This window comes from Heterodontus francisci, chromosome 12 (genome assembly GCF_036365525.1).
Source record: "Heterodontus francisci isolate sHetFra1 chromosome 12, sHetFra1.hap1, whole genome shotgun sequence".
NCBI classification, from domain to species: Eukaryota; Metazoa; Chordata; class Chondrichthyes; order Heterodontiformes; family Heterodontidae; genus Heterodontus; species Heterodontus francisci.
This window is the reverse complement of record NC_090382.1, coordinates 58,874,754-58,898,685: the sequence shown is the minus strand read 5'-3', so window position 1 is coordinate 58,898,685 and position 23,932 is coordinate 58,874,754. Positions and strand designations below refer to the sequence as shown.

Genomic DNA, 23,932 nt, shown 5'->3' with positions numbered 1-23,932 from the left:
CCTATTACTTCTGTAGTGCTCCTGCCAGTAGACATAATAGGTTTAACAGTCCGCATCTTCATCTAATCCACAAAGTTTATCCTTGACCTTCAGCAATATATTACATGTAGATGTGGTAGTTGAAAGAAAATAACACCTCCACCCATTTACAATAACACAATAGAAGTCTGATAATGAATCACTTTATTTAAAATTTGATTCAAGACCATAGAACAGTGTGAGGAAGTGCCTGTCACTTTGCGCACATGTACATATGCATGTGCGCACACACATATCAATCTCATTTTGTATTTTCTTTTTGCCATCTTTTGACACAATCCTTTGTATCTATTTCAGTGTCTCAACCAGTCACCATGCATTTAGTTGCACTTTCCCATTTCTTCCCCATTCACTTTGTATTCGGTTACATGATCGTAAGCACAGGCCTCTACCAGATAGGTGTCTTTACTTCCCTGCAGCAATGTCATAAAATCATCCATTATTACTAAAGTTCAATATCAAATTTGTTAAAAAACTGTTACTTAATGCTATCATTTACGATCAATAGCAGAGTTGTATTGTTTAATATTCTTGATAAGCTGGTAACTACATTTCATCATGTTCACTACCAAAACTCCTATGGCTGTGACTAAAATTTGTGATGCATAGATGGTTAGGCCAACTTAGCAGTTAATACTTTTAGATAGTTTCAATTCAAAAGCTGTATTTTACTAGAACAATACTTTAATTGGGTCACATCTTAATTTCGCTATTAATATATAACCCTGTTTTTAAATCTAGCATGCCCTTTAAACCAGGGACAATTACAATGACACCCGAAGTGTCCAAAACTTGCACATGGAACCAATGTGTACAGCTATTACTATCTCCTTCCAGCTGTTGAACACATGGTTTATCTCATATCTCACTATGATGCATTACACCTCGGGTACAAGAGAGTTGTTGGTGAGGTTACACCTCCAGTGTGTTAATTGCAAATAAAACTTCTTCCATCTGTTCAATTCTAAATTCAGTTTTAACATTTAACTATTTTACATCCATTACAAATGTAACTTTAATATGACATTTTCACAATTTTATATTAAGCTCGTACATAAAACACATGTACAGTATATTGGTGCAGTTGAGAATTTATATAATTCTGCTGAGCAACCATACAATGGTCCTTTGAGTGTGTCAAGTAAACACAATATGCCAAATGAGGAATTGTTAATTCATTGGTGGAAAACTTATATTAAACCTCTAATGGAGAAAATCTTAGTTAACTTTTTTTAAAAAAAAACTTGGAAGCCAAGATGGCCACTGCAATTTGCATTTGAAACACCTTTGCACATTACAAGGCTCCAACCAGAGCCAGAAGTCTAACAAGAAGCCCAACCAGAACAATGCTTTGGCTACATTCAAAGCAATCTTGAGGCATTCATAAGTGGAGACATCCCTCCAGGAGATGAATACTGACACCAGCACCCGAGAGCGCTTTTGGACTTTAGACTTTGGACCTCATTAAAAACAAAGGAGATTGAGAGAATCACGCGACTGCCCATCCATCTCTGAAAGCAAAAATGGGAGTTTTGTTATACTCACAAGAGACGAGTGGTAATTCAGACTATGCAGCAGGAAAAGGCTGCATTTCTCCCTTTCTCTGTCCTTAGAAAACATCAGGTTTTAAAACAATCTGCCACTGTGGACCCTCCAAGCCTGCCAATTGCTACAGCCAGAGACCAGGGAAGAGAGCCACCTACCAGTCTGCCTTTAAGAAAACCCCGAGCAAAGCAGGCTAACCACAAAGTACACTTTGACCAGCCAAGGCCTTCAAGAATACAACTTCATCCGTAAGACTACCGGATCATCCACTTCACAGAACTTAAATACAAGTTCCAATTATTCTGGACTCCAATTCAACCACCAAATCTATTTTCCCTCTGTAATGTGTGTGTGTGTGTGTGTGAGAAAGAGAGAGAGAGAGAGAGAGAGAGAGAGTGAGCGAGAGATTCTCATGTGAATTTGTAGCATTTTTTTTATTAGAACATAGAACATTACATAGAACATTACAGCGCAGTACAGGCCCTTCAGCCCTCGATGTTGCGCCGACCTGTGAAACCATCTGACCTACACTATTCCATTTTCATCCATATGTCTATCTAATGACCACTTAAATGCCCTTAAAGTTGGCAAGTCTACTACTGCTGCAGGCAGGGCGTTCCACGCCCTTACTACTCTCTGTGTAAAGAAACTACCTCTGACATCTGTCCTATATCTATCACCCCTCAACTTAAAGCTATGTCCCCTCGTGTTTGCCATCACCATCCGAGGAAAAAGGCTCTCACTATCCACCCTGTCCAACCCTCTGATTATCTTATACGTCTCTATTAAGTCACCTCTTCTCCTCCTTCTCTCGAAAGAAAACAACCTCAAGTCCCTCAGCCTTTCCTCGTAAGGCCTTCCCTCCATACCAGGCAACATCCTAGTAAATCTCCTCTGCACCTTTTCCAAAGCTTCCACATCCTTCCTATAATGCGGTGACCAGAACTGCATGCAATACTCCAGGTGCGGCCGCACCAGAGTTCTGTACAGCTGCAGCATGACCTCGTGGCTCCTAAACTCGATCCCCCTACTAATAAAAGCTAACACACCATATGCCTTCTTAACAGCTCTATTAACCTGGGTGGCAACTTTCAGGGATTTATGTACCTGGACACCAAGATCTCTCTGTTCATCTACACTACCAAGAATCTTCCCATTAGCCCAGTATTCTGCATTCCTGTTACTCCTTCCGAAGTGAATCACCTCACACTTTTCCGCATTAAACTCCATTTGCCATCTCTCAGCCCAGCTCTGCAGCCTATCTATGTCCCTCTGTAACCTACAACATCCTTCGGCACTATCCACAACTCCACCGACCTTCGTGTCATCCGCAAATTTACTAACCCACCCTTCTACACCCTCATCCAGGTCATTTATAAAAATGACAAACAGCAGTGGCCCCAAAACAGATCCTTGCGGTACACCACTAGAAACTATACTCCAGGATAAACATTTACCATCAACCACCACCCTCTGTCTTCTTTCAGCTAGCCAATTTCTGATCCAAAGCACTAATTCACCTTCAACCCCATACTTCCGTATTTTCTGCAATAGCCTACCATGGGGAACTTTATCAAATGCCTTACTGAAATCCATATAGACCACATCCACGGCTTTACCCTCATCCACCTGTTTGGTCACCTTGTCAAAAAACTCAATAAGGTTTGTGAGGCACGACCTACCCTTCACAAAACCGTGCTGACTATCGCTAATGAACTTATTCTTTGCAAGATGATTATAAATCCTATCTCTTATAACCTTTTCCAACATTTTACCCACAACCGAAGTAAGGCTCACAGGTCTATAATTATCAGGGCTGTCTCTACTCCCCTTATTGAACAAGGGGACAACATTTGCTATCCTCCAGTCTTCCGGCACTATTCCTGTCGACAATGACGACATAAAAATCAAGGACAAAGGCTCTGCAATCTCCTCCCTGGCTTCCCAGAGAATCCTAGGATAAATCCCATCTGGCCCAGGGGACTTATCTATTTTCACACTTTCCAAAATTGCTAACACCTCCTCCTTGTGAACCTCAATCCCATCTAGCCTAGTAGTCTGGATCTCAGTATTCTCCTCGACAACATTTTCTTTCTCCACTGTAAATACTGACGAAAAATATTCATTTAACACTTCCCCTATCTCCTCCGATTCCACACACAACTTCCCACTACTACCCTTGATTGGCCCTAACCTATCTCTAGTCATTCTTTTATTCCTGATATACCTATAGAAAGCCTTAGGGTTTTCTTTGATCCTATCCGCCAATGACTTCTCATGTCCTCTCCTTGCTCTTCTTATCTCTCCCTTTAGATCCTTCCTGGCGAGCTTGTAACTCTCAAGTGCCCTAACCGAGCCTTCACGTCTCATCCTAACATAAGCCTTCTTCTTCCTCTTGACAAGCTCTTCAACTTCTTTAGTAAACCACGGCTCCCTCGCTCGACAACTTCCTCCCTGCCTGACAGGTACATACTTATCAAGGACACGCAGTAGCTGCTCCTTGAATAAGCTCCACATTTCGATTGTGCCCATCCCCTGCAGTTTCCTTCCCCATCCTACGCATCCTAAATCTTGCCTAATCGCATCATAATTTCCTTTCCCCCAGCTATAATTCTTGCCCTGCTGTATATGCCTGTCCCTGCCCATCGCTAAGGTAAACCTAACCGAATTGTGATCACTATCAACAAAGTGCTCACCAACTTCTAAATCTAACACCTGGCCGGGTTCATTACCCAGTACCAAATCCAATGTGGCATCGCCCCTGGTTGGCCTGTCTACATACTGTGTCAGAAAACCCTCCTGCACACACTGGACAAAAACAGACCCATCTAAAGTACTCGAACTATAGTATTTCCAGTCAATATTTGGAAAGTTAAAGTCCCCCATAACCACTACCCTGTTACTCTCGCTCCTGTCAAGAATCATCTTTGCTATCCTTTCCTCTACATCTCTGGAACTATTTGGAGGTCTATAGAAAACTCCCAACAGGGTGACCTCTCCTCCCCTATTTCTAACCTCGGCCCAGACTACCTCAGTAGACGAGTCCTCGAATGTCCTTTCTGCTGCTGTAATACTTTCCTTGATTAACAATGCCACACCACCCCCCCCCCCCCCCCCCCCCTCTTTTACCCTCTTCTCTGGTCTTAGTGAAACATCTAAATCCCGGAACCCGCAACATCCATTCCTGTCCCTGCTCTACCCATATCTCTGAAATGGCCACAACATCGAGGTCCCAGGTACCAACCCATGCTGCAAGCTCACCCACCTTATTCCGGATGCTCCTGGCGTTGAAGTAGACACATTTTAAACCAAGCTCTTGCTTGCCAGTGCTTTCTTGTGTCCTTATAACCTTATCCCTGACCTCACTACTCTCAACATCCTGCACACTGGAACTACAATTTAGGTTCCCATCCCCCTGCTGAATTAGTTTAAACCCCACCGAAGAGCACTAGCAAATCTCCCCCCCAGGATATTGGTACCCCTCTGGTTCAGGTGAAGACCATCCTGTTTGTAGAGGTCCCACCTACCCCAGAAAGAGCCCCAATTATCCAGGAAACCAAAACCCTCCCTCACCATCCCTGCAGCCACGTGTTCAACTCCTCTCTCTCCCTATTCCTCACTTCGCTAGCACGTGGCACGGGCAACAACCCAGTGATAACAACTCTGTTTGTTCTCGCTCTAAGCTTCCACCCTAGCTCCCTGAATTTCTGCCTTAAATCCCCATCTGTCTTCCTACCTATGTCGTTGGTGCCTATGTGTACCACGACTTGGGGCTGCTCCCCCTCCCCCTTGAGGATCCCAAAAACGCGATCCGAGACATCACGTACCCTGGCACCTGGGAGGCAACACACCAACCGTGAGTCTCTCTCGTTCCCACAAAACCTCCTATCTGCTCCCCTAACTATGGAGTCCCCAATGACTAATGCTCTGCTCCTCTTACCCCTTCCCTTCTGAGCAACAGGGACAGACTCTGCGCCAGAGACCTGTATCCCATTGCCTACCCCTGGTAAGTCGTCTCCCCCAACAGTATCCAAAACGGTATACCTGTTGTTGAGGGAAACGGCCACAGGGGATCCCTGCACTACCTGCTGGTTCCCTCTCCTTCCCCTGACGGTAACCCATCTACCTTCTTCTTTTACCTATTTTATTATTTTTAAATCTGGGTTAGATTGTTAAGTATAATAAAACTTACCTCTTTCTTGTTTAAATTCAACAAAATCTGTCCAATTGGTTCTTTCATGATCACAATAAAGATAAAAGGTAAAACATTCACAGAGGTGGTAAGCACAACCATCGTTTAAAGGAATAAACCCTGTTGCGGTCAAATAAGAGGAAGGGCAAGAGAACGACTGTGACACCCACCCCCCCCCCCCCCCCCCCCCCTCCCCTCCTCACTTGGCCATAACAAGAACCAAATAATAAATATGTCAGTGAGAATGTATGATAAAATATAATGTAAGGTCCGGGTTTGATACTCCAGTTTGTATTTAAGTAGTAGGGGTGAGCATATATGGGTTTTGGATCTCATCAAGCAGCCTAACACTCAGTTTCATGTTTCACACATGAAGAATGGGGGGGCAGAAGAGAGATGATGGTAGGGAAGAGAGAGGGACCTTGGAAGCTTCTCTGGAGTTAGATCCTGGGAAAGAGTCATCACCTTTAAAAAAAAAGTGCTTAAAGAGTGAGTAGAAATACTGGCCAAAAGTCAGAAAAACAAATCCTAGCTTCCCTTCTATAACTTTTACTTCTTGTGAAAAAGAAGTGTTCCTATGGATACCTATGTAACAGTGTAACTGGTATGCATCACTGCTCAATACAACCATAGAATTCAATACACTTCCAACAATTAATTTTACACTAGTTGCTGAAATACAGTGCAAAATACACAATGATAATGAATTGAATCCAACATACTTTAAGGTTATCGTGAAAAGAATTTATTCAGTGTCGCTTGACTACCACAATAATTTGCATTTATATAGCACCTTAACATAGAACAATGTCCCAAGATATTTCAGAGACGCGAGACATGAAATTCTGCTATAAATGTTGGAAAAAATAACACAAATAATCTATTTTTAATCACAAAAGACTTCATTTTATTAAACAAATCTAAACAGAAATAGTTTTCAAAAATAACTATCTAATGGAAACCTTGTTTGTGCAACATTTGAACCAATTACCCAAAATTCCCAGCAGTATATGTCACCCCATGGTGACTTTATGCTACTATTTCCGTAGCAATTATCACAACCCAATCACATGGAAACAAAGCAGAAACTAATATTCACAACAGAAAAACACACAAAACACCACCATACATAATGGATTATAGTTTAGAGTTTACCCATAGGCTCGTTGCAGTTCCTCACAGAAATAAATGCTTTAGAAGTAGAAACTTGAACGATTACAGATTTATGATAAAAGAACACTAAATTAACATGATATTGAACCAAAAGTCCCAATTCTGATTAGCTCACCAACAGAACATCCTGGAGTTTTAAGTGCTAAAACAAAACTTCACAGACACTAAAAGCAAGTAAACAGCCTATAAAATAAACAGGGTCTTCAAACACAATCGCAACCAATAACCGTCAAAAGAATACGAACCAATTACAGATCTGTAATTTGAATTATTTTGATGAGAATATTTCAAAATCAAAGAATACAAATATATGAAAAACAAGGAAGGACCATCTGGTTTATTGTCCTCATCTCTTCCAGTCACTTACTTGCATCATGAACCCAACTCAATGACAATTTTTTTAAATTTTAGAATTAAAATTAAAAAATTAAATTAAAATTAAATTTAAAAAATTAAAATTAAAAATTAAAACCCCTAAGGAAATAAAAAGGTCAATTTAGGTAAACTCTGTTGATATTCCTCTCTGACCTCCAAAGGCAATCAAAGCAAGTTCCAGGAAACAACAGTAACTCTCATCACTAATCTCAGCTCCCCCTCATCTACTTTCGATAACTTGAGATGTCCCCCTTTCTCAGAAACTCAGCTAGCTCCCTTTTCAAGAACTTGTTCACTACAATCCTCTATTTAGACTAACATTTTTCCCCCCAATTGAACTTAGCCTAAGGATACAATAAGAGCTTACTTCAATTGAGAGATAACTGGTTGAAGTGACTTTAACCTTCTCACAGTGCATTATATTTCGTCAAAGTCTCAATGTCTGTGCATATTTATCACTGTAATTACACCCTAACAGTGGTAGACTGCACTCTTAATTTTACATTTCCAATTCCTCAGCCCAAATTGCAAAGAAACTTCTATAGTTCAACTATTTTTCTGCTTCACACATTTTGTAGGTTTGCTAACTTGTTTTTTTGTTACAGATAAGTGATATTTTTGGTCTTGGATTTTATGATTAATGTCATAATTATATGGGCCTTGATTAGTATTAAAAGCTCATTTAACCAAGTAGTTAACTTTATACCTTTTTTTAAAAAAACAGTTCAGGATATAGTAAGTTACATCACAGGCCAGAAGATTTAGCTGAATTGTTGATAGTAGTTTTGCATAGAAACAATATTGATAGACCCTAAAAATATACCAGAATTCACTTGTGTGTGCAGCTTATTACATTTGCAATCTGATGTTATGGTATGAAAAATTATTCAAGTAACCTGCCCAGTAATGTGAAATGCACAAACACTGCTCAGCATTTGGATACAAAATGTCTCCCTCTTCTGTCAAGAAGTGGGAAGAATTTTTACGTGATAATATACAATAATTTGCCTTCAATTTTTAAGATTAGCTGAATTGATATACAGAATTTTCCCAACTTAGGTGAAATTTAATTCATAAACAATTTATGGAGTCACAGAAAATTTCAAGCCTGAAAAATACCATAGGGCCAAATTAGTTCATCTAGCTCCTCTCGCAGTTGGAACCAACTGCATGTTTCTCTGATACTTGCCTAATTCCCTTTGAAGGGATCACAGCTATTTGACCCTACCTCTTGATAAATGAATACAAAAATCAACCATTCTTCTTGTGTTGCATCCAAAATGATCTCTCTTTCGCTTATATTCTACTATCCTGTTGCAAATCTAGGATCACTGACTAATCCTTTACATCCCTTGACTTACTGTGAATACCTCAATCATATCGCCAGCTCTCTAGTGAGTCCAAGCAAATGTTTTCCACTCTAGTCCCATGATCACTCACATAACTCTACTATGCACCTTTCAAAGTTTAGCTATATCCTTCATGTCGGAAGAGGCAGGTGCAACCAGACCAATACCTAACAAAATGACAGGATAATATCCTTTAGTCTACATTCTATTCCTCTTTTTACACGATATCACATTTGATTTCTTGGCAATACCCAGACATCCGCATGATATTTTGGCAGATTTATCTACTATGGCTTCCAGGTCCCTTTCCTAATTTGTCTTTGACAGTATTCTCTGAATAATTCTACAATTCATTAATCAACTTTTCACTTAATTACTCAAGCTACATCTGCCAATTCTAAGTTCACCTATCCAAATCAAGTGCCTCTGTAAATTGCTGCCAATGCTGTAACCTGTTACAGTTCTTAGTTTTGCACAAGACACCTTATGAAAAGTATTAAAATTTAAGTAAACAACATGTGCACTGTCACTCTTATCTCTGCCCTTATCTATATGATCAGGAAATCTGATAAAATTGGTTAGACTCCCCTTTTGTAAATCTGCTCTTTATTTCCAATTAATCTGTTTCTGTAAACAAATTGCCAACTTATCTTTGACAATTGATTCTAGATGCCTCCATACTATAGATGCAACAGCAACTCAGCTACAGTTCCCCAGAGCACCTGTGTTTTGTTGTCTTTGTAGCAGCAAAAGTGCAGTTTTATGTTGTACATCTCCCTTGTAGAGGGCAATGCATAATTTCTGGCACAGCCCCGCCATGTAGGCAGTATGAATGGAAGTCTTGAAGCAGTCAATAATAACACTTCTTATAGTGGCTCAAAAGAAGCTCTTGGGATGTTTCTATCTAAATTTCACAATACCAGGTCCTCAATTTGCTTTAGGTGGCAATCTGGAGTAAAACTAAATTATTTTGTTGTTTTACATTCTCTGTTCAAACATGGTTGAAGTCCTATATTCAAACAGGATAGAATGTTGGCCATGTGTTCAAATGGCTTCATGGGAGACATAGGCCCTCTACACACCATTAGCAACAACTTTTGAAATAGCAATCTAGTGTCAAAAGTCTGCCAGGTAGAAAATTAAATAATCATACAAACACCAACTACTGCCAGAGGTGGAAACTGATGAAAATTGATGCACTACTAGCCGTCTGGTTCAGAAACACTGAACTCAAATCAGGACGAAATTTCTATTTAATGGCACATATTACTGAAGGCAAACTATTGATAACGAAAGAAGTTCCCATCAGCACATAATATTGATTGCTTTAAAACAATTATTTTCCATTATTAACATTGTATGATTACAATATTGTTATTCATGCAATACCTCACTTGATGCCATGCTGTTATATACTGAAAGCCAGCTAAAATAGTATCTAATCAGAGTAATTGCAATAAAAAAAAAGCCTTCCCGATTCCAAAACAGGAACTGGGTTGGAACAATCAATGCATTAAAAACCTCCAACTGGGTGTGCATTCTTTATTACCTTCGTCTCAAATTAGTTGTTATATATTTATATAACATAGTTGTGTGTTTTGTGATTATTAGTCTAACTGGACTTTACAGAAGTTCTATGTTTCAAATCGGCATATATTCATTTTCTAGTGCGTGCTCTGGAACCAAACTTGAGGATTATCTGTACAACAATAGTAAACAGCAGTCAACATGGATTCAATGGGTAAAGATCACGTCTCCAGTTTTCTGAGGAAGTGATATTCCAAGCGAACTATGGATACCTTACAAACAGGGTACCAAAATTTCCAAAAGTTCCCAAAGAAAAGGTTTATCTTAGGATCAAAGCTTCATGGGATTAGGGCCAATCAAGGATAGTAGTGGGAAGTTGTGTGTGGAATCAGAGGAGATAGGGGAAGCGTTAAATGAATATTTTTCGTCAGTATTTACAGTAGAGAAAGAAAATGTTGTCGAGGAGAATACTGAGATTCAGACTACTAGGCTAGATGGGATTGAGGTTCACAAGGAGGAGGTGTTAGCAATTTTGGAAAGTGTGAAAATAGATAAGTCCCCTGGGCCAGATGGGATTTATCCTAGGATTCTCTGGGAAGCCAGGGAGGAGATTGCAGAGCCTTTGTCCTTGATCTTTATGTCGTCATTGTCGACAGGAATAGTGCCGGAAGACTGGAGGATAGCAAATGTTGTCCCCTTGTTCAAGAAGGGGAGTAGAGACAGCCCTGGTAATTATAGACCTGTGAGCCTGACTTCAGCTGCGGGTAAAATGTTGGAAAAGGTTATAAGAGACAGGATTTATAATCATCTTGAAAAGAATAAGTTCATTAGCGATAGTCAGCACGGTTTTGTGAAGGGTAGGTCGTGCCTCACAAACCTTATTGAGTTTTTCGAGAAGGTGACCAAACAGGTGGATGAGGGTAAAGCAGTGGATGTGGTGTATATGGATTTCAGTAAGGCGTTTGATAAGGTTCCCCACGGTAGGCTATTGCAGAAAATACGGAAGTATGGGGTTGAAGGTGATTTAGAGCTTTGGATCAGAAATTGGCTAGCTGAAAGAAGACAGAGGGTGGTGGTTGATGGCAAATGTTCATCCTGGAGTTTAGTTATTAGTGGTGTACCGCAAGGATCTGTTTTGGGGCCACTGCTGTTTGTCATTTTTATAAATGACCTAGAAGAGGGTGTAGAAGGGTGGGTTAGTAAATTTGCGGATGACACGAAGGTCGGTGGAGTTGTGGATAGTGCCGAAGGATGTTGTAGGGTACAGAGGGACATAGATAGGCTGCAGAGCTGGGCTGAGAGATGGCAAATGGAGTTTAATGCGGAAAAGTGTGAGGTGATTCACTTTGGAAGGAGTAACAGGAATGCAGAGTACTGGGCTAATGGGAAGATTCTTGGTAGTGTAGATGAACAGAGAGATCTTGGTGTCCAGGTACATAAATCCCTGAAAGTTGCTACCCAGGTTAATAGGGCTGTTAAGAAGGCATATGGTGTGTTAGCTTTTATTAGTAGGGGGATCAAGTTTCGGAGCCACGAGGTCATGCTGCAGCTGTACAAAACTCTGGTGAGACCGCATCTGGAGTATTGCGTGCAGTTCTGGTCACCGCATTATAGGATGTGGAAGCTATGGAAAGGGTGCAGAGGAGATTTACTAGGATGTTGCCTGGTATGGAGGGAAGGTCTTACGAGGAAAGGCTGAGGGACTTGAGGTTGTTTTCGTTGGAGAGGAGGAGGAGAGGTGACTTAATAGAGACATATAAGATAATCAGAGGGTTAGATAGGGTGGATAGTGAGAGTCTTTTTCCTCGGATGGTGATGGCAAACACGAGGGGACATAGCTTTAAGTTTAGGGGTGATAGATATAGGACAGATGTTAGAGGTAGTTTCTTTACTCAGAGAGTAGTAGGGGGGTGGAATGCCCTGCCTGCAACAGTAGTAGACTCGCCAACTTTAAGGGCATTTAAGTGGTCATTGGATAGACATATGGATGAAAATGGAATAGTGTAGGTCAGATGGTTTCACAGGTCGGCGCAACATCGAGGGCCGAAGGGCCTGTACTGCGCTGTAATGTTCTAATAAAAAAAAAATTCAAAGCAGTGTGGATCCAGGACAAACTTTAGGAATGTATGTAAAGGGGGTTATGTCACAGTAGAGGATTGATTGAGGTGCAGCACAGATTAGCACTAGGACAACTATAAGTTTCAAGGAGTTATATTCAGAAAGTCAACATTTGCAAACGATACCAAACCAGGAAGGGCAGTTGCTTTTGAACTGATAGGTTCTCTCCACGCACCCCCCACTCCCACATTCTTGATCTCCAGCAGTGAATGCCCAAGATTGTTCATGCAGATTTACTGACCAATTTGTTTTTCATGATCTTTGTTTCTTTCCATGTTACCAGCCTATACAAAGGTAGGGATTTGACACGTGTTTAAAAAAAGCAAAATTTGTATATTCAAATGAAACTACTTGTTAAATGGACTTTTGTCAGAAGAAAATGGAAATGAAGCTTGTACATAAATGGGGACGATAAGCCCTTAAGATAAAGTCACCTGTAGCTATATAGAAACAATACAAATTGGCTGCAAAATGCAAGTTTTTATTGTCATCTAACTTGGGACAGTTACAAAAGTAAATGTACATTAAGCTGAAAATCCTTTCATTTGTATCATCACTCGAGAACACAGTACATAAAGCAACCATCTTTAAGCCCATATTGTAACGGTCGACTCAATCACATCAGCAGAAGTCAAATAGGTTAGCTGTCAGTAGGACACAAAAGTAAATGATACAGCTTTATTGTAATCCTGAAAGCTCAGTAATCATGCAAAGAATGTACACACTATGATGGTTTTCTAAAACTTTAATACTGTGCTAAAAGGATGTAACACAACCTTTTTATACTTTGGGAACTACTAAAATCAGACGACCTTCATAATTATCTAGATGCTGTGCACAAAATAAGAAAGGATTAGTTACATAATTTTTGTGTGGGAGAACCAGCCAAAATCTTGTAATACTAGTAAAATTAGCAGTTTTCAAAATGAAGCCATCACCTTCAGCACAACTTATTATTATTGTACATCACATGTAAAACCCCAAATAAACAACCATAGTGAGGCTTTAGAGCTGGACTAGATTCCTTTGTACTCTGTTTGTACAAGTTAGAAATGAGTGAGTTTCTAAGGGTCTTCAGCTAGCTATGACAAGCATTTCATTGTCCCAAAATGGCTTACAAAAAAATACACTAATGTAAGCAGATCATGATAAGGTGGGTTCACTGATTACCAATTTCCTGACTCAAGTATTAATTAGAATGTGCACTGAGCAGAGATTTGGCAGAAGTGATCAGTAATCAATTTCTGTCGCTTAGAAATGCAGCTATGCAACATTCCAAAGGAACTCTGAGGCAGCTCCACCAAACTGCATGAATACTTTAAAAAGCTACACAAATTATATTCTACAAACAATGATTCTGAAAAGTGCAAGTATATGAACTAAGCTTGGGAAAGTTAGTACTCGTGGTATTTGCGACAGCAGAATACCAAGCGAGAATGTTTTTGGTCTGATATTGCAGTAGACCAGCACCACAGATTTCTTGCAATATTGTTGTGATGCACATAAAACTGAACATTTACAATCATAAAAAGCCTTTTAAAACATGGCTGTAGTTTACAAATGCACTTGAAAAATGGTACGATTCAGTTCAAAATGTGATACAAGTTGGCAAAAAGAAAATTTCAACTTAATACACTGCTTAGGGACACTTATTTTTGAAAGGAGATGAATATGGGTTTACATGACAAATTTTAGCAGGTAACAATAACAAGGTTCATTAACCAAACCTTAAATATTAACAGGAGATGTGTAGTTGATGCGACGGCTCATTTTTTACAACTTATCAATGTAGACAAACCCCTATCAGTATAATAGTAACTTACTTCACAACGTAAATTCATTTATTGGATAAAAATGCTTTAGAAAGATTTTATTTACATTCAAAACTGATTTAATCAACAGGGTCTAATTTCTCTACTGGACTTGCATGACGACAAATATAAATCTCCAAAGCTGTGTAGTAATTCTTCAGCTAGAAAGTTAATACCCTAGTTTGATGAACATTATTTGCTTTCACCATATGCTCTCGCCATGCTTTTCGTTTAAAAGAGTGGGAAGGATACCATGAAAGCAAAAAAACATGAAATACAAATACTACTATCCAAAACTTCCTCTAAACTAGTGTAGAAACAGCGTTAGTATAGCATAATGCCAATTGTCAGAGTAAAAGGTTGAGGAAATTCACGTGCAAGTAACTTACATCAGTTTTTAAAAAGATGCCCGAGTTTGCTCAATTCCTTGTGCCAATTCAGCAAAACCTCCGCTTCCTGCTGCTCATTAACATGACTCCACCCCCATGCAAAAGACCAGAGCAGACAAGTTTTCTGCATTAATGCCAGATCTCACCAGGCTGTAAATTTATTTTTAATAAACTTTAAGTACAGTAAAACATCGTCTTAAACATGTTGTGCCTAACGTGCATTAACGATGGTTTGATGGCTACAAACTTTAATTTTCATGCATGAGGACTAAAAGAAATATAGCCAAAGATACACGCTTTCCTCTGAACCCAACTGTTCATGCTGACTTCACTTGTTTACAACAACTTTTACGTTCTGACATATGCTAGTAAGATTCTCAAGAAATTACCAAATATCTTTCAGCATATTAAGCATTAAAAAGTGTGTAAATTTTGGAGTAACTTGCCAGTTGTACCATTCATGGAAATTTTGGGCATATATATCAAAATTGTAAACTTGTAGTGACAGCCACATGAAATATTCATGCAGTTATAGTTTAGTTGTTTAAAAAGTAGCAGCAGAGATATAGGTGTTTGTGTATTTCTCACTTTGCAGTCTTGGGAGATTAAACACAACAATGTAGCATTTAATACCATGTAAAATAATTTAAGGTAAACTTCCTGAGTAGACAAGTTTGCACTACCAGTTTAAAGGACATTTTAGTGCAAACAATGTTGTAAAGTTATTTAAAAAAGAAACAAGTAACACTTACATATTTATTATCTGTAAATCTATTTTAATAAGCATCTGACACAGTTGATCTTCTTATGGCCCTTCTTCCTAATATGTAAATCCTGTCAGTACTCGTTGGAATAAAAACCATCGGCAATAACCTAAGTTAATGTTAAGAGTCGGTATGGTAAAACATTCATCTTCTATTATATAACAAAGACAGTCAAAAAATGTAGGTTAAAACAATATCCATTTAAATTCACTGTCGGAACATAATAAGTATTGTCAATTTGTACTACATGGATCTAAACCTTTACATCGGCCTAGCTTATTATTCTGCCACTGCATCTCTTTTTATATTGATGATTAAGGTAACAAAGCTTGCAAAATTTCCACATTATAGACAGGATTGGACTATTTAATAGCCCAGAAGTATTTTGTTAACTACAACCGAGTCAGCAATTGTAACTCCCCTTACTCACCCAACCCGTAGAAAACATCTAAACCACATTATCTTTAACAGTAACAAACTTAATACATTTGTGGTAGTCTATACACAAGAGACAAGTAACATTTCAAAATATCCATTAACTACAAATTGCTAATAATCCCTTTAAAACTGCTAACAAAATTTAAGGTTTTTCTTGCTGTTATTGTAAAAATCTAATCGCTGTACAGCAGCCTTATGGTTTACATCCACAGGTTTCATAGAATCAGAGATGAAACAGTGCTATATAGGTGACTTTCATCCACTGTGCTTTTACAAATGTGCTTTCCACAGCTCTGTCAAAGTTTGCTACATGTCTTGATAACTTTCAGTAAAATTTTACCAGTTGGCTTTGACAGCTTTAATGTCAGTCACCAGATTCTGCGCCAGGCAAATTCCAAATATCTGAAAAAAAAAGCAAACAAATATATAAAAACTTTAACCACTATTGCAATTCTATTAAAAGTATTGAAATGACCACATTGTGATACATAAATCTATACTGATTTCTGTACATCAAGACGAAAAAAACTGCACATCAAAACGAAAAAAAAAAACAGCAAATGCTAAAAGCCCCCCCTCCCCCTGCCAAAACATGAAAGCTGCCGTTTTTTAGATGCTGGATTCATTTTCTTATGTCTTATTTTTGTAGATTTATCTTTTGAATTCTGTAATTTCTGTATAAACCGCTTACCTGTAGTAAAGCAATAGCAATGAAGATTCCAGCAACCACTATCAAGTTTTCCTGCAGCCACTTCTCAAACTGCCCAACACATCCTTTGGTATAAATATAATCTTGTTGATCTATTTCCTACAATAAATTTTACAAATATATTAAGAGAGTAGCTAAGGTCCCTTAGAGGCAGAGACAGGAAAAATTATGGGGAACAAGGAAATGGCAGAAATGTTGAACAAATATTTTGTGTCTGACTTTACAGTAGAAGACACAAATTACATACCAGAAATAGAGGGCAACCAAGGGGCCAGTAAGACTGAGAAACTTAAGGTTAATAACAGCAGAGAAAAATACTGGAGAAAGTTAAGGGACTAAAATCTGACAAATCCCCAGGACCTTATGGCCTATATCCTAGGGGTCTAAATGTGGTAGCTGTAGAGATAGTGGATGCACTGGTTATAATTTCCAAAATGTCCTAGATTTTAGAACAGTCCCAGCTGATTGGAAGTGAGCAAATGTAACACTGCTATTCAAGAAAAGGAGGGAGAGAGAAAACAGGGAACTACAGGCCAGTTAGCCTGACAGTCATCTGAAAAATGCTGGAATCTATTAAGGCAGTCATAACGATGCTCATAGAAAATCATAATATGATCAGACAAAGTTAACATTGTCTAACGAAAGGGAAATTGTGTTTGACAAATTGAGTTTTTTGAGGAAGTAGCTAGTAGGGTAGATAAGGGGAAACCAGTAGATATGGTATACTTAGATTTCCAAAAGGCATTAAATAAGGTGTCACACAGAAGAATAATATGCAAGATAAGGGTGCATGGAGTTGGAGGTTTGGTTAATGATCAGGAAGCAGAATGTCAGGATAAACAGGGCATTTTCAAGTTGGCAGGCTGTAACTAATGGAGTTCTGCAAGGATCTCTGCTGGGGCCTCAGCTATTCACAATCTATATTACTGACTTAGATGAAGAGAGAGTTTGCTAACAATAAATACAAAGCTAGGTGGTAATGTAAGCTGTGAGGAGGACACAAAGGCTGCAAAGAGATTATAGACAGGTTAAGTGAATGGGCAACAAGGCGGCAGATGCAGTATAATGTGGGGAAGTGTGAGGTTATTCACTTTGGTAGTAAGAACGGAAAAGCAGAATACTTTTCAAAAGATGTGAAACTTCTAAATGTTGATGGTCAGAGAGACTCGGGTGCACTCATACAAGGAACACAAAGTTACCATGCAGGTACAGCAAGCAATTAGGAAGGTAAGAGGCGTGATGGCCTTAATTGCAAGGGAATTGGAGTACAAGCATAAGGAAGTCTTGATACAATTGTACAGGGCTTTGGTGATACCATACCTGCAGTAGTGTGTGAGGGTTTGGTCTCCATATTTAAGGAAGGATATACTTGCATTGGAGGCAGTGTAGCGAAGGTTCACTAAATTGGTTCCTGGGATGAGAGGGTTGTCCTATAATGAGGGGGAGTAAATTGGGCCTATAGTCACTCAAGTTTAGAAGAATGAGAGGTGATTTCACTGAAACGTGCAAAATTCTGAAGGGCCTTGACAGGGTAAACACCAAGAGGTTATTTTCCCCTGGCTGGGGAATCTAGCACACAGAGGCACAGTCTCAAGATAAGGAATCAATCATTTAAGACTGAAATAAGGAGGGTTGTGGATGCTCCAGGCTTTAAAGCAGAGATAGATTTTTGGTTTCAGCGAACTAAGGGATGTGGAGAGCCAGTGGAGTTGAGGCAGAAGATCAGCCATTATCATTTTGAATGGCTCCTATTTCTTATGCTGGAATATCAAAAACATGTCTGAAATTTTGTTTGAATTAAAAATCTGTAATTTACACAATATGCAAATTGTTACTTATATACATGTTCCGTCTGCAATAAATGATCTATCGTGAACATGTGCTAATTTCTTCTTGCAATCCTGACAGCATACTCCGACCATAGATCTGACAAGATTGTGATGGAACGGAAAGGAATGAAACCAGGACTGAATAAGTTGGATCACAGCCATCCCTGCTGTTTCTTTGAGCATAGTTCATTATAAATATGTATTATTTAGATTAGGCTTTGCCAATATAATTTTTGTAATAATTTTCCATGTTAAATGTTAACATAACTCAATCATGACTGAGAACTAAGGTTTGTAGATAGAAAATAAGGTTTGTGAAGAGCATCTGCACAATGGGATGACAGCCTTGTAATGAGATTTAACCCATTTGTCTTTTTAAATGTAATATTACACTTTAATATTTTTCTCTTAATTTACTGGTTCTGAATAGATGCATCTCTTTTTTCCCCATGATACCCTAGAAATGAATCAACCATCAATAGGACGGGAATGACGCTGGTAAACAGGCAAGAGATATTTTTAGCAGACAAGAATGTTCACTAGGAAGCACATCTTACACTGAGCTGTATTTTATGGGGCATATAAAACAATTAATTGGTACTTTGACACATACTGAGTAAGTTGCTTCCTTCAATTAATTCAAGTAAGTCTCTAGTAAATAAGATAAATCAATTAAGACTGTCCTGAGCTGATTGTGGGCTATCCATAATTTTACACAAGATGAGATACTGAAAAGTCACTAAATCATATAAAGACAAGTGACTGGGCAGACTAATAAAGTAGCTGAAAGTCTCAAGCCTGGACCATGATGCAATAAATTCATCACATTATTTTCGTGGTTTGGATTGGTTTTAAACCTTACAGTATGGCCTTGGATCTTAAGTTACATGCCCAAAACCAGAACCATGATTTTACAGCATTGTAATGTAATCTACTTCTATGCATCTGATGCACTTACATTATCATTTATTCCAACCTGTTGCAGACATATTCAGTACTAGTACAGTATAAATCAGTTTCACTGTATGCAAATCCCACTAATGGGAACTTGATCTGCTCCTTCATTGGAAATAGAATTATACTGGACTAGGTGAGCCAGTTGTGTACAGCTGACAGATCTATGTTTGCAGCACTACATACTAGTAGGACTTGGAGGGTTAATAAATATTTCCAGTTCTTACATTGGTTTTAGAAGGGTCTCATCCGAGACCAGGCATTTCTCCACAAAAGAGAGAAAATTGGCACCCATGCACCCTCAATCAGAGCAGCTACAAAGAGAAAAGGAGGCCTAGGAGATGGTCAATTACCATAGCACAAGACATTAGATGGAGAGAAAAATTAGTTCAAAATTTTGGGAAAAAATATTAACCGGAGATAAAATTTTCTTTACTTAATTTCTAGTAGTCAACATATTCTACTGTTAAAAGAAAAACTTTAATAACTCAATATTCAGTGTTGTTCTCTCTCTTCAATGGTTAGAAAAAATAGTATGACATTTGCAAAATACTTAAAATTTATTAACTGTAAATCTATTCTTTTAAAATTCTATTCAGTATAGGAGTACATGGTTCCAAGTACTATTATATTGTCTATCTAGGGCACGGATTTGAAAGATAACCACATAAGTTCGTAGAGCAGGAGGCAGCAATTTGGCCCGCCATTTCTCTTTGCTGGAACACTTCAAACTAATCCCACTGCCATACTCTCTCCTGCTTCAAATATTTATCCAATTTTCCCTCAATAGCTACAATATTCTCTGCCTCAATCACTCCAGTGTCCAAGGATCCCATACCCCAGAAACACTGTGTAAAGAAATTTCTCCTAACCTCAGCCTTATGAGAAAGTTCTCCTAACCTGCACAATCGCTCACTGTCAACATTTTTCATTGTTCTAAAAATTTACTAATTCTTTTCTCTATTCCAGTGTCTTCCAATTTTAAACTTCCATCTCTCGCATAATCCTGGGGAATTTACACTCATGCTCTCGGTGATATCCTTTCTGTAGTGGGATGCCCAAAACTGCAATTAGTTCTTTAACTGTAGCCTAACTAATGTTTTGTATTACTTCATTCTTGTACTCTATAAAATACCAAGTGCAGTTGGTTTTTTTTAAATAAAAAACTTCATCTACTCGTGTTTGTACTTTCAAGGAATTATGATGAAAATTTCCTTTACTGGCTACAAAGATTGATATAAGTGTATACTCAGGGTCAATTCCATTCCTAGTCACATATATCATGAGATGGAACTCAGCACTAGAATGGCAATATCACTCAGCAACATCATAGGATAGCTGGCTTGGAAAATGGTATAATTGCAGGGTACGCTTCAGATCTTGGATTAAGGCAGTGTAAGAAGTATTTTGAAACTTTCACGTGGCCCATGATCAACAATGATACTGGATGTGCAAACTGAAAACTATTCTATTACCTAGCTTATTAATGAGCAAAAGAAAAACTGTACTCAGAAGAGCACTTGCCACAGTTCAGGTTTTGAAGGCAGTTTTTTGGATTGCTTATATGAATAAAGTGGAACAAAATGTAAACATAAAATGAATTTGCTGATCTTTACTACTTCATCACAAATAAAACTTGCTCTTTGCACCTTGGATTTTGTGCAGTAATGCCGATTTTTTTTTCCAAAAAGGTGGAAATTTTCAGCTAATTTTATTTTAGTATCTTTCAACAATACTGAGAAAGGAAATGAAAAACTGCATATAGGATGAAACCTGAAACTGCTTTTAAGAGTATAATATGTGCACAATTTTCCTGTAAAACTGAAACAACGTGGACAGCCATATCCCAAGATAACAAGAAATACTGTTTATTTGACCTCAATGATAAAAAGAGCAAATTGTAACTTTTGCCCCTTCCTTCAATAAAGGAATGAATTGTACACATTTACCATTTTCAACCGAACATCATATCCACACTGGGTGTTAATGACATCCTCCTGCAGAAAACAAAATTCATTAAAATGTTTCACCATCACAGCAAAATATTTAGCAGATTTATTTCAGTAAATGATTTAGTTTGGTGCATCTTTTTAGGAACTGAGTAATATGCTGGCAACGGCAGAACTCTCAGGCAGCAGTATAAAGAATACAGTAGCCCAACCCACCCAAAGGTGCTGCACGCAACTTGCCCACAGAGAGATGAAGATAGTAATTATAAACATCTGAGCCTGGAATTTCCTGAAATGGCATTACCAGCGACTTATACCTAAGATTACATCGATCTTCCTGTCCCCGAGTTATGTCAAAATTTCCTGACAATTTCATTAACATACACTGGAACATATAAAAAGTGGAAATCAAAGCAAACAATTAGGGCCCCAAGCAAGTGCCTAAATAAATAAAAATTGCACTATATAATTGCCAATAAGACCCAGAAATATGGCATAATGTTGCACCTGAAACTTTAGGCATACTTTTTCTTTGGCCTCCTTGTCTCTAGAGACAATGGGTAAGCGCCTAGAGGTAGTCAGTGGTTTGCGAAGCAGCGCCTGGAGTGGCTATAAAGGCCAATTCTAGAATGACAGACTCTTCCACAGGTGCTGCAGATAAAATTGGTTGTCGGGGCTGTTACACAGTTGGCTCTCTCCTTGCGCTTCTGTCTTTTTTTCCTGCCAGCTGCTAAGTCTCTTCGACTCGCCACACTTTAGCCCCGCCTTTATGGCTGCCAGCCAGCTCTGGCGATCACTAGCAACTGACTCCCACGACTTGTGATCAATGTCACAGAACTTCACGTCACGTTTGCAGACGTCTTTAAAGTGGAGACATGGATGGCCGGTGGGTCTGATACCAGTTATGAGCTCGCTGTACAATGTGTCCTTGGGGATCCTGCCATCTTTCATGCAGTTCACATGGCCAAGCCATCTCAAGCGCCGCTGGCTCGGTAGGGTGTATATGCTGGGGATGCTGGCCATCTCGAGGACTTCTGTGTTGGAGATACGGTCCTGCCACCTGATGCCAAGGATTCTCCGGAGGCAGCGAAGATGGAATGAATTGAGACGTCGCTCTTGGCTGACATACGTTGTCCAGGCCTCGCTGCCATAGTGCAAGGTACTGAGGACAGAAGCTTGATACACTCGGACTTTTGTGTTCCTGGTCAGTGCGCCATTTTCCCCACACTCTCTTGACTAGTCTGGACATAGCAGTGGAAGCCTTTCCCATGCGCTTGCTGATTTCTGCATCAAGAGGCAGGTTACTGGTGATAGTTGAGCCTAGGTAGGTGAACTCTTGAACCACTTCCAGAGCGTGGATGGAGCATTTCTGACATCCTGTCCCATGATGTTCGTTTTCTTGAGGCTGATGGTTAGGCCAAATTTGTTGCAGGCAGCCGCAATCCTGTCGATGAGTCTCTGCAGACACTCTTCAGTGTGAGATGTTAATGCAGCATCATCAGCAAAGGGGAGTTCCCTGATGAGGACTTTCCGTACTTTGATCTTCGCTGTTCGACAGGCATACAGCCTGTATAGAATTGCTATAAATTGAGATCGGCATGAGCTGTACTTTTCCAAAGGGGGACAGCAGCAGAGGGCTTTGACAGAATCAGCATAATAGATTGAGGAATTACAGGCAATATTGGCACAGATCACAACCATTGCGAAATATCCCACCTTTTGATCAAGTCACAAAAACACCTTATTATGTCATTTCTTCACAGGAGAAACACTGACCAACATGAAAGCATGCTAGGAGATAAAGTGATTATAAACAAATCAAATATTTGTGCCGTTGTACAAAATAGCCAGTTTAGGCTTTACCATAATAAAACCCACAATGCACCAGCATAGAATTATGTTTTCTTCTATTCATCATCTATCACATACAGACAGCATTTCTATTTAAAAATTGGATGATGAACACTGTGCCCAAGTTAAATGTTTCTGCAATTTTCAAATTTCAATTTTTGTCCCTGATTATGATTTAAAGACCATTTATGTGAACTCAATGTTGAAAGCATCTTTTCAGTACACAACCACTGCAAAATTTCAGAGCTAACATCAAGCAAAAATGGAGTCACAGCATCCAACAAAGTAATTTCTGCCTCTTTTTAGTTTGTAGCAGTAATTTTCAATTTAGTCTAGGTGGGCAGACAAGTTACTATTCTGGAAGGCTAAATATTTTAATTAACTACAGTAGCTCAATGTCGGGTCACTTGTATTGAAATGTAGTCATTATTACAGCGTTCCTTTTTCTTTGACCAAGACTTTTATGCTATTACAACATGCATGTAAGAATTCAGAATCCATAATCAACTATCATGGTTGAAAGTTCAAAAACTTGGATCAAGACTTTTAATCCCCAGTTCATTTTCCACTTCAAGGATGCAATGTCCATTTCACCAAGCTCAGCTATAACCTACATACAGTACACAACTGCAAATTTATGAAGTATTCATACCGCAGGGTCTTTGATACAGCAGGAAAATGGAACACCACATCGCTCTCTGCTTGGGTTAAAATCTGTACAGTTAAAGTAAATATTTAGGTCCCAGTCGATGGGTCCTCGAGCACCACAGCAAAACCACTAAAAAAAAAAGACAAAATTAAAATGAAATATCAGCTTCATTAACGCATGAGACTGCAATGCGATCCTTGAAGTATACTGCCACTGAAGTGGACTACGGATGCAAGATAAATACAGCTGTGCTAAATTCTGTCAAACATAA

At 38.9% G+C, this 23,932-nt stretch overlaps 1 protein-coding gene across 2 annotated transcripts in view; it reads right to left on the bottom strand.

The window, feature by feature from the left end:
• Positions 1-268: 268 nt before the first annotated feature.
• Positions 269-23,932, bottom strand: part of LOC137375879 (tetraspanin-17) — a 61,103-nt gene continuing 37,439 nt past the window's right edge. Inside the window, exons 5-10 of one of the 2 annotated variants that reach the window (XM_068043496.1) lie at positions 23,665-23,790; positions 21,162-21,209; positions 16,412-16,528; positions 16,061-16,122; positions 15,271-15,391; positions 269-452 (exon numbers count right to left, since the gene is read on the bottom strand). In XM_068043496.1, coding sequence (XP_067899597.1) covers positions 15,295-15,391; positions 16,061-16,122; positions 16,412-16,528; positions 21,162-21,209; positions 23,665-23,790 — 450 coding nt within the window. In that variant the 3' untranslated portion in view covers positions 269-452; positions 15,271-15,294. Of the gene's footprint in view, positions 453-14,638; positions 15,392-16,060; positions 16,123-16,411; positions 16,529-21,161; positions 21,210-23,664; positions 23,791-23,932 lie in introns of those variants that run through there. The other variant, XM_068043495.1, reaches the window with a different exon arrangement.